The sequence below is a fragment of the Schistocerca gregaria genome, chromosome 1 (genome assembly GCF_023897955.1).
Source record: "Schistocerca gregaria isolate iqSchGreg1 chromosome 1, iqSchGreg1.2, whole genome shotgun sequence".
In the NCBI taxonomy this organism is placed as follows: domain Eukaryota; kingdom Metazoa; phylum Arthropoda; class Insecta; order Orthoptera; family Acrididae; genus Schistocerca; species Schistocerca gregaria.
This window is the reverse complement of record NC_064920.1, coordinates 720,135,860-720,147,769: the sequence shown is the minus strand read 5'-3', so window position 1 is coordinate 720,147,769 and position 11,910 is coordinate 720,135,860. Positions and strand designations below refer to the sequence as shown.

Sequence of the window (11,910 nt, the reverse complement as noted above, 5' to 3'; positions counted from 1 at the left end):
ACACACCTAGTCCAATACTGTATTTTAGAACTTAGAGACTCCTTATCTAAAAATGTTTGCTCAGAATTATCCATAAACACTTCAGCTAATAAGGGGCTCAGTGGGGAACCCATTGCTAGCTCATCTGACTAACAGTATGGAGCCTGTTGAAACTGGAAACAATTTTACTTTAAGTTTGTTTCAGTTGCCATTCTTATATCTTCCATGTCCACTGAATTTGTTCAGTTGTTATGTAGCAATGCTTTTAAAATTTCCATTGCCTCTGCATGTTGGAAATAGTCTGCTAACAATCTTTATAAAGCTATGAATTATTGCTGAAGTTATATACACTATCTGTTTAGTATTAAGTTACCTGACAATGGCCTAAGGAGCCGAAAGCAAGTCCATATGTCTATGTGCCTCCAAGCACCAATGGAATATTCCATAAATATTATCAACATGTAATGTATACTTACTTCTCCACTTCTTCTGTGAGGTTGAGGCAGATGACGATCTTAGTGGCTGTTGGTGCTTCATGGTTCTTCCACTGACTGACTGTGAGTGGGGCCAGTGAGCTGCCACACTCACCTAATATCCCTGACGTCATGATTACATGACTGGATGTAGCATTCCTATTGGCTCCTGCCAATTTGCAAGTGGGGTTGGAGGAATGCTGTATTCCTATTGGTTCCTGGTGGAACAAAACCTGTTTCAATTGTCCTCAGTCGAGCCCCATACACCAAATTGAGCAGCTGTGGTTCATTCAGCCTGAAGTAAGGGAATAGGAGGGATTCATGGCTATCATCACTGAAAAGGATGCTTACAGGTAATACTGTTATTAATCTGATCTCTCATCTTGTTAATTGAACACATTATCACAGTACATCCTCAGGAGGACTCTACATACTGAGATACTGCAGTAAAATAGTACAAAACTGAGCCAAAGCATCCAGCAAAAGACATAATATATCACAATACCTCTATTTTTTTTTACATCAGCACAAGAGCACTCCATAGTGAGATCCTTTCTGTTCAACAGATCAACAAAGTTTCAGGGATGGGAGCCAATTGGAACGCTGCTGTCACCTTGTAGTGGCACATGGAGCCAGAGCCTTAGTAGGAGCCTGACACCCATATCATGAAGATGTGTGTGTTTGGCACTCTGTCTGGTGCCCATCAGTGCCTGGGTAACAGACACTCATGAAAATGACCATAAATGGTGGCTTACATATCACAATTCATTCCATACCTTTGTGCTTACAGTTATTACATCATGGAAAGTGGGGGCATGGGGTTGCAGGTATGAGCTTTACCCAAGTTGGGGAGGGGAGGAGCCCTGTCTTCCACAAATTGATTAAATAAAGAATATGCAAAGTGAATTGAACAATATATTATTATGTCCTCTACAGTGTAGTTGACATTGATTTGAATTTCGTGTCATGAGATCCTTCCTCTCCAGCAGCTCAGCACAGACTGAGTGTTTTTCCTGCCAATTCACAAGTGGTGGAGGATAAGGGAAGGGAGAAAGAGAAGGGAGGAAATGGGGGAGTGAGGGGGAGGGCTGGGGGATTTTACAGAACGGAGAAAAGTGGCTCAGAACTGAACTGGGGAAAGAGTAACAAAAAAAGGTCTCTTCCCCAGAGGGGTGGGGGAGAAGGAAGGGGAGGGGTGCGAGAGGTTTCTCAGAAGGATGTATCATCCCAATGAGTCATAAATCAACTCAATGGGGTCATAAATTACTTAACAGAAAAATAGATTACCATCATAAGTCAATGAGCTGTCACAATTTAATTAATTAGTATATCAATTTGATATTAAAAGAGGCCCTGTACCCCTCTTTTCCCACACCTTTATGTAAACAGAGTCTCAAAGAAGAGCTCCATTCACCAGTCAGTCTGAAGCACATTGACAAACAATGTGTCTTATTACTTAGTTAACATCTTACTACATATTTACTTTTGTGGCTTGGTGGACTATTCACCTGTCTACCTATAAGTCTAGACGTGCAGTTCAGCAAAGTCCTTCAAGGCATGCTCACCTGTAGCAAACCCCATGACCTGTTTTACACATAAGGAGTTAAGGAAATAAGGTTGATGGTACTGGAATTGCTGTCATAGATGCAAGATTACCTCAGTATGTTTTTGCCCATCCATACAAATAACTTCCCTCCATATCTTTCAGATTATCTGAAATTTTCTCCACAAAAATGGCAAAGCCATCAAGCAAATGCTAGAGATTCATCTGTATTTTTTTTCTGTGACAATGAAGTACATTGTTTCATGGTAATCTTTTTCAGATAGGATGCTATCTTAGAGCAGTTGTATTGCTGCTTACATTTTCTCCTATTGTTTGGTAAGGATGAGATAACAGTGTTTCATTTTATGGACATCATACATGAATGATGCATTGTATGTACAGTATTTTGAGGTGCTACTACATCACATACTTAACTGTAACTCTAACTCTGAATAAATAGCACAGTTCATAATATAAATACCATCTTCCCCATTCTTTATTTGTAGTTATGAAAGCTTTATTGTTGTAGAAGTTTTATTTTTATAGAAGTTTTATTGTTGTAGAAAAATTTACAGGTCAGCCTCTAGCATTAGCTTGATGACCTCGCCATTTTCTTGGAGCAAAGCAAACAACATAATCTGACAATGTTCTTTAAAGGTTGTAATAAATATTACACTCATAAAAATAATTAAGGAAGGTGTTGTATTAAAGCGCCGGCAGACAGGCACATGAACAAAACACACAAACACATACACAGAATTACGAGCTTTCGCAACTGGCAGTTGCTTCGTCAGGAAGGAAGGAAGGAGAGGGAAAAATGAAAGGATGTGGGTTTTAAGGGAGAGGGTAAGGAGTCATTCCAATCCCGGGAGCGGAAAGACTTCCCTTAGGGGAAAAAAAGGACAGATGTACACTCGCACACACACACACACACATATCCATCCGCACCATGTGGAAGTTTCTTTCTGTTTTATTTATAAGGAAGGTGTTGGTATGATTAGGTAAGGAAAGACCGATAAATAAGAGATATAGTTAGCATAAATTAGTAAATGTTCATTATGACTGAAATATAATTTTATAAATAAGCATATTTGTTATTATAATTCTGCTGGTCTTACAAATAAGAATTTACTTGTAGAAGTTTTCTTTCACTTATAGAAGTTTCCTTTCTTCTGGCTGCCTTTTGCAGCAATATTTTGCCAGTTTACCAATTATATAGCTCCAAACTGGGAGCCCAACTACAAATTAGAGTGCTACAAGTCATTCATATTGTGTAATGCTTGATTAATGAAATTTCACTTCCAAAATGATCTTGATCTCTCATAAGAGAAGCAAATTATTAATTTTTATATTCTATTAGAAAGTTGTTTTAGCTCTTATATAAATTGCAACAACAGTAGGAAAAATGTTTAATTTATTTTGTAGACTTTAGTTTAAAAATAAGATATATCCTAAAAAATGTTACAATAAAGTACGCAGAAATTTGCAAAGATATGTACAAAATTGTATACAAAGACAGGAGATGAAACACATTCTGCTGGTCTGTAGATGGCCAAGTGGACATGGTCACTGATGTCAGAATGCGGATGGTGCAAGACTATATCCCAAGTGGCGCAAAGAGCTCAGCTGTGGAAATCTCATCATCTGTATCTTGTTTGCATGGATCCAGCTCTGTGTCACTGAAAACTGGTTGCTCTCGAGCAGCACGGGCCCTCTTTTCACTGTAAGATACAAATAAAAATTACATTAGTTGTGTTGATTATGGAGAACACATTACAGAAGCACATGTTATTGCTGTTACTATTGTTCCATTTAGTTGAAGACTATTTTCGGTTGACCCAAAAGTGGTTGCTACTTTAAACCCCTCTTTTTTCTGTCCACTAACTTTTAGGGTTCTCTTTCAGTTATGTCAGTTGATGTTAGGTGGATTAGCACCACAGATGATTATCTCATAAGTCATCATTAAAGTGGGTAAAGAAACCTCTTATACTTTAATGGATATTTAGCTCTGTCCATTTTTTTGCTTTATTCATTCAGTTTGAACAGTATTCCAATGGAAGTGTATTGTTATTTGCTTGTGTATTGTAAGTGCCTAATACAGAAAAATATTAATTGTGGTGTAATGTTTCTGTTTTTGTGGGTTGTTGGAAAATATAGAGCCAAAGAGGGTCGAACACAGCTCCAAAACAAATATTCTCTCTTGAAATGAAAGTGTTACTGTCTTATTCCAAATCATGAGTATCTTTCTGATTGTTTTACGCACTGAATTTTGTGCCACTACTCACGTCTAACATCAAGTTTTGACAGTTAACGTTTTCATCAAACAAGCATCAGCCTAGCACAGAGGGTGGGAAAAAATATGAAAATACAAAATATTACCATGTATAATGTAGTGACAAAAAACCGCTGTCAGTCAAAACAGCTTCCAACAGGTTATGTATGGCTTTGAAGTTACTCTTATACCATTATTCCTGAAAAATAGTGAAAACTCTGGTTATGATGAGGGAGATGGACAGCAATCATGCACCCTTCGCTCCAAAGCAGACCACAAAGTTTCAATAATGTAGTGACGTGGTGACAGTGGAAGCCAGGGGAGATGCGACAATTCATCTTTGTGATCATAGAATCAGTCCTGGATGATGTGCACTGTGTGAACAGGGGATCTGTCATCTTGGAATATAGCATCACCACTGGGAAACAAATAGTATACCTATCAAATGATGTTTTTCCAGTGATCCATAGTCCAGGTTTTAGGGATTTGGTAGCAGGCTTTTCCTGTTACAGGTATTAGTGTCACTGATGAGTGGTTTTGGAATTCCAGCTCACCCCACAATTTCATGCTTGTGAAAATCCAATCATATTGTTTTGCTGCAGATGGGGTTAGCATGTGCAACATTCAGTTTTGTAGTGACTTCTGCAAGTGTCGTCCTATTATTTTTCGCCATAATTCTCTTCAGTGACTATCATGATCACTCAGCACACACTTTTGTTTACTGTGTGACTTAGTGTATAATGCTTTCCTGCTTTCCCTATATGCTATATAAATCTTCAAGATGGTGCATCATGAAACACCAAGCACTTTGGTTACCTCGGTTCTGGAAGCACTCACCATATGAGCACCAACAGTTTGCCCAAGTTCAATTTCACTCAACTCCGCCATAATGTACTCACAACTACATGAGCACTTTCCTGATCATGACTGACACTTGCAACATACTGAGGGCATTTGCACAGATGCCATATTTGATCAAATACAGCAGTGCCACCTGCAGCCTTGGCTAGCATCTAGATTTATATTGAAGCATGCATTTCTCGCAGCATTTCTGTTATTTGTCCAACCCCCGTATGACATTGTGCTGAACAAGTTTTAGCACAATGAGTGGGAGTTAGGTATCTGACTGAAGCATCAAAGTATACATATTTTCTCTTGAAATGTGTTTAAACCGATCCATTGTAGATCAGAAGAAATAAAAAATCAACAGTTACAACAGTACGAGAAAAAATGATCTTAAATAAAACAAATCACATAAAATACTGCACAAGATGTGGCCACACCATTAGAAGTAATGCATGAGTGAAATCAGTAAATGAAATGAATACTCAAAATTCTTAAGTGTTTACGTTGACAAGAATCTGAACTGGAACTCAAATTTTTAAAATCTGTGATTCTCAGGTTACAGGTAATATCAGATTTTGGAGATAAAAATGTCATAATAGTTAACCTACATTTAACATGTTCATTAAATTAGGTTTTGTGTCATCATATATTGGGGTAACTCTTCACTGATTATGAAAATTTTTGTTGCACAGAAGTGTGTAAAACAGCAATATGTGGCATCCACTCTAAAACCATAAACAGTTGGGCACAGTGACAAAAACTAACAGTACCTTTGTGCTCTTATGAAGTTTGCTATCAACAACCAATCACAGTTTGAAAACAACAATAACATTCATAAATGTAATAGTAGATGCAGAAATGACTTTGCTTAGCCTTAGTGTGACACAGAAAGGAGTGAAGAATTTAGATATTCAACTGTATTCAACCATTAAAATAAAAGATAATCCACTCAATGATTTAAGAAATTTAGTAGCTAATAAAATTAACTTCAAATGCCAACTGAAATTGTATCTGCTTGACAATTCCTGTTCCACAGAAGAAGGTGTAATAATGTGGTGTGTGTGTGTGTGTGTGTGTGTGTGTGTGTGTGTTAAAGAGAGAGTGAGGGATAGATGTCAGAACATAGATACGCTTAAATCAGTGTACATTAAAAAAAACTGAAGACAGTCATGTTTATCGTCAGTATGTTGTCATATCTTTCACTGAGAAATTGTTTCCACATTATAACAAGATATAGCAATTATATTCCTTGGCATGTGCAATTCACTATGTAACACTTTTGCTTGGCAGAGGATAATTAATATTGCCACTAGGTCTTTCATCACCTGCCTAATTATATAAAGAGCCAGGCTGACAGCAAATCTGAATTTTAAAGAAAATTGAAACATCAGGGCAGCTCATTCTATTCTACACAAGAATTTTTGTTTAAAATCTTTAATATTATACAACACAAAAAATTACACACTTACTTCAATTACTAAACATAATATGTTTTGCTGTTAAATTAGTTTGTAACAAGTCATCCTACAACCACATCTCAATAAAAATTAATGTAAAAATCTATTGACTGGCTAATTGAACATCATTATAATACATTACACAAATGTCTCACTAAATTTAAAGTATCTTAATGTACAAATCAAAAAATTTACAAGATTCTATCTTATGTATTAAGTCTCTCATTGAATTAAATATATTGTTGTACCTTTTAATGTACAGAAATGAATATCCTAATTATAAGTCTAAAATTAATAAAGAGGGATTTGCAGAAAAGTCTGTTAAAAGCTGTATTAAAATTTTGTACTGCCACATGTCTATTGAACAATGGAAAATCCAGGCTGGAATGTAACAGTATTATGAAAAGGATAGTTCACACTCATCATGTAGTGGAGATACTGTGGCACATACAGGAACAGCAAACAGACTGTTAGAAAGTGAGCTTTTGGCCAACACAACATACACACAAGCAATCACACAAATGCAACTTACACACACATGACCACAGTCTCTGGCTGCTGAGGTCAGACTGCCTTCAGCAGTACATAATGCAAGTGGCAACTGGATGGTGAGAATAAGGAGGAAGCTGGAACAGGGAGGGGGGGCAATAGCAGGGTAGAGGTAGGGGATGGTACAGTGCTGCTTGTGAGAGCATACAGGGGCAATGTGGAGAGATGGTAGGGCAGCTAGGTGTAGTTGGTAGATTAGATGGCAGGCTGGAGGGAGGGAGGGAGTAGTGGAAAAGGAGAGAAGTAAAACGGCTGAGGGCACATTGGTGGAAAAGAGGCTGTATAGTACTGGAATGGGAACAGGGAAAGGGTTAAATGGTTAAGGACAATGACTAACAAAGGTTGAGGCCAGGAGGGTTATGGGAATGTAGGATATATTGCAGGGAGAATTAGACCTGCGCGATTCATAAAAGCTTGTTGATGGGGAGGATCAGATGGCACAGGCTGTGGTGACGCAGGCACTGAAATGAAGAATGTCATGTTGGGTGGCATGCTCAGCATTGAAGTGCTCCAATTGTTTCTTGGCCATAGTTTGTCGGTGGCCATTCATGCAGACAGACAGCTTATTGGTTGTCATGCCCATGTGGAATGCAGCAAAGTGATTGCATCTTAGCTATCAGATCACATGACTGGTTTCAGAGGTAGCCCTGCCTTTGATTGGTTAGGTGGTGCTTATGACTGGACTGGAGCAGGTGGTGGTGGGAGGAGCTATGGGACTGGTCTTGCATCCAGGTTTATTACAGGGATATCAGCCATGAGGCAAAGGTTATGGAGCAGAGGTTGTGTAGGGTTGGGCAAGGTTGTTGTGTAGGTCCAGTGGGCAAGATGTTGTGTAGGTTCAGTGGGTGGCAGAACACCACTGTGGAGGTGTGGGAAGGATAGTCATGGCAGGAGAGTTTAGCAGATGGTGAGAAGGTATGCCAAGGAGGTTTGGTCCTGATTGATATGGTTTTGCAGGACTGTGATTGTGAGGGTAAAGGATTGGTGGAATCTGCATAGATGGAGGTCACTGTAGAAGGAAGGTTGGCAGCCGGAGATGGTTAATTTGATGGTAAGGCAATTTGGAGGGATTCCATGATCCAAGAAACAGTGCAGGAACAGTTTGTTGGACTGGGTTCTGGCTAGGTGATGAGGAAACTTTTCTGTATTGACACAACCACCGAGGATGTTCCATTGTGGCTGGTTACTGTGCCTGCACAGAGAAAATCTCTGCTCTTGTTGACCAACACCTTCAACTTATTACCCACAACCTATCCTCCTATATAAAAGACACGAGTTATTTCCTCCACCGACTCTCCACAGTTCAAACCTCCAATCAGAAGGATGGACATGCAAAGGTTCCACAGTTCCCTGTTCAAGGCACATGGTGTCCTGCTCGCCACTACTGATGCCGCCTCCCTTTACTCTAACACTACTAATGCCCATAGCCTTACTGCTATTGAACACTACCTTTCCTAATTTCCAACTGATTCCAAAGCAATAACCTCCTTCATAACTGCTATGACCAATTATATCCTCACCCACAATTACTTCTCCTTTGAAGGCATTACATACAAACAAATCTGGTGTATGACTGTGGGCACCTGTGTGGTGCCATGCTATGCCAACCTATTCATGGGACATCTAGAGGTATTATTCCTAAACACCCAGAACCCCAAACCTGTCACCTGGTTCAGATTCATTCATGACATCTTTGTGATCTGAATCAGCCAGCCAGTGTGGCCGAGCTGTCCTAAGAGCTACAGTCTGGAACTGTGTGACCACTACGGGTGGAGGTTTGAATCCTGCCTTGGGCATGGATGTGTGTGATGTCCTTAGGTTAGTTAGGTTTAAGTAGTTCTAAGTTCTAGGGGACTGATGACGTCAGCAGTTAAGTCCCAAAGTGCTCAGAGCTATTTGAACCATTTGATCTGGATCAACAAGAGGTTATCCACATTCCTCCAGAATTTCAATACCTTCTCCCCCATCACTTCACCTGGTCCTATTCACTCCAACAAGCCACCTTTTTCAATGTTGACCTTCATCTCAAAGATGGGTACATCAGTACCCATGCCACTACAGACCCTACCAGCACCAGCAATAGCTCCACTTTGTCAGCTCCACCGATTTCATATCAAGAAGTCCCTTCCATTCATCCTAGCTGCCCATAAACATTGCATCTTTAGCGATGAGTGGCCCCTCTAGAATATACAGTGGGTCTCAACGAGGCCTTCACAGACTGTAATTATCCTCACAGCCTTGTAGAAAAATGGTTCTCCCATGCCTTAATGTCTTATCTCTCCATTCACCACCACCTCTCAAAGTCCCACCATTTGGCCACAGAGGAGCATTCTCCTTGTGATGGAATAACTGCCTCACATTCTCCACCAGGATTTCGACTACCTCTTGTAGTGCTCTGAAATGAGGAATGTTCTACCCGTTGTCCTTCCCACCCCGTCTACAGCAGTATTCTGCTGCCCACTGAACCTACACAACAACCCACCCATCCCTACACATCCCTGCTCCATAACCCTTGTCTCAGAGCTGATATCCCTGTAATAGACCTAGATGCAAGACCTGTCCCATAACTCCTCCCATCACCAACTGCTCCAGTCCAGTCACAAGCATCAAACCCATCAAAGGCAGGGCTATGTGTGAAACCCATCATGTGATCTACACTACTGGCCATTAAAATTGCTACACCACGAAGATGATGTGCTACAGACATGAAATTTAACCGACAGGAAGAAGATGCTGTGATATGCAAATGATTAGCATTTCAGAGCATTCACAAAAGGTTGGCGCCGGTGGCGACACCTACAACGTGCTGACATGAGAAAAGTTTCCAACCAATTTCTCATACACAAACAGCAGTTGACCAGCGTTGCCTGGTGAAACGTTGTTGTAATGCCTCGTCGAAGGAGGAGAAATGCATATCATCATGTTTCTGACTTTGATAAAGGCTGTATAGTAGCCTATCGCAATAGCAGAATATGGAATCAGTGGGTTCAAGAGAGTAATATGGAACGCCATGCTGGATCCCAAGGGCCTCATGTCACTAACAGTCGAGATGACAGGCATCTTATCCACATGGCTGTAACGGATCATGCAGCCACGCCTCGATTTCTGAGTCAACAGATGGGGACGTTTGCAAGACAACAACTATCTACACAAACAGTTTGATGACGTTTGCAGTAGCATAGACTATTAGCTCAGAGACCATGGCTAAGGTTACTCTTGATGCTGCATCACAGACAGGAGTGCCTGTGATGGTGTACTCAAAAACGAAACTGGGTGCACAAATAGCAAAACATGCCATTGGTTACATGACTTGGTTACCTCTTGTTTGCATTGACAGCAATTTGAAAGTGGACGTTACATTTCAGATGTGTTATGACCCGTGGCTCTGCCCTTCATTCAATCCCTGCAAAATCCTACATTTCACCAGGATAATGTTGCAGGTCCTGTACAGGCCTTTCTGGATACAGAAAATGTTCGACTGCTGACTTTGGCACAGAAAGGGGTAAATTATGCTGCCACAAAAGTCTTTGGTCACCTACCAAACAGCATCAAAAGCCTGACAGATAGTCAACCAACATTTAAAAACAAATTAAAAGAATTTCTAGATGACAACTCCTTCTACTCATTGGCTGAATTTTTAGATATAAATTAAGGGAGGGGAAAAAAACTAACTTAAACTTTAGTGTCATGCAATATTTTTTGTAATGTAATATCGTGTACAGACATCTTTCATTAACCTGACACGTTCCACATCATCACGACGTGTCATATTCATGATCTATGGAACAAGTATTAATCTAATCTAATCTGCCCTGGCCAGCACATACTCCAGATCTCTCACCAATTGAAAACGTCTGGTCAATGGTGGCCGAGCAACTGGCTCGTAACAACACGGCAGTCACTACTCTTGAAGAACTGTGGTACAATGTTGAAGCTGCATGGGCAGCTGTACCAGTACATGCCATCCAAGCTCTGTTTGACTCAATAGCCAGGCTTATCAAGGCCATTATTACGGCCAGAGGTGGTTGTTCTGGGTACTGATTTCTCAGGACCTATGCACCCAAATTGATTGAAAATGTAATCACATGTCAGTTCTAGTATAATATATTTGTCCAATGAATACCTGTTTATCATCTGCATTTCTTCTTGGTGTAGCAATTTTAATGGCCAGTAGTGTAAAAGCTAAACTGCAATCTTTGTGCTGCATACTGCTTGGACATGACAACCAACAAGCTGTCTGTCTGCATTAACAGCTACCTACAAACTGTGGTGAAGAAACATTTGGACCACCCCATTGCTGAGCATGCCACCCATCATGGCATTCTTCATTTTAATGACTGCCTCACCACAGCCTGTGTCACATGGATCCTTCACACCAACACAAGCTTTTCTGAATTGCGCAGGTGGGAATTCTCTCTGCAATATATCCTACATTCCCACAACCCTCCTGGCCTCATCATTTGTCCTTTTCCATCTACTGTCAGATCCACAACAAAGTACACACCACAATTTTAAATGTAACATCTGCAGTGACATCTCTGGTAGTGGTATTGAACCTGTAGTCAGTGGGCTTTTGCACAGTGTATACATAAACAATGTTTGTTTTAAATGTAACACCTGCAGCAACATCTCTGGTAGTGGGCTTGAATCTGTAATCAGCGGGGTTTTGCACAGTGTATACATAAACAATGTGAGAATGGAATGTTGTGTTTTGTCTGTTGCATTTTAAAATGAGTGCAAAATATCTGAATCATCATGAGGCAGTGTTTCTTGCAAATCATCTTGTTGGAG

The 11,910-nt window shown here is 40.1% G+C and overlaps 1 protein-coding gene across 1 annotated transcript in view; it reads right to left on the bottom strand.

Annotated features, from left to right (window-relative positions):
* Nucleotides 1–3,449: 3,449 nt before the first annotated feature.
* LOC126270694 (uncharacterized) overlaps nucleotides 3,450–11,910 on the bottom strand; it is a 55,398-nt gene continuing 46,937 nt past the window's right edge. The window contains exon 4 of the mRNA XM_049974095.1: nucleotides 3,450–3,716. Coding sequence (XP_049830052.1) covers nucleotides 3,593–3,716 — 124 coding nt within the window. The 3' untranslated portion in view covers nucleotides 3,450–3,592. The remainder of the gene's footprint in view (nucleotides 3,717–11,910) is intronic.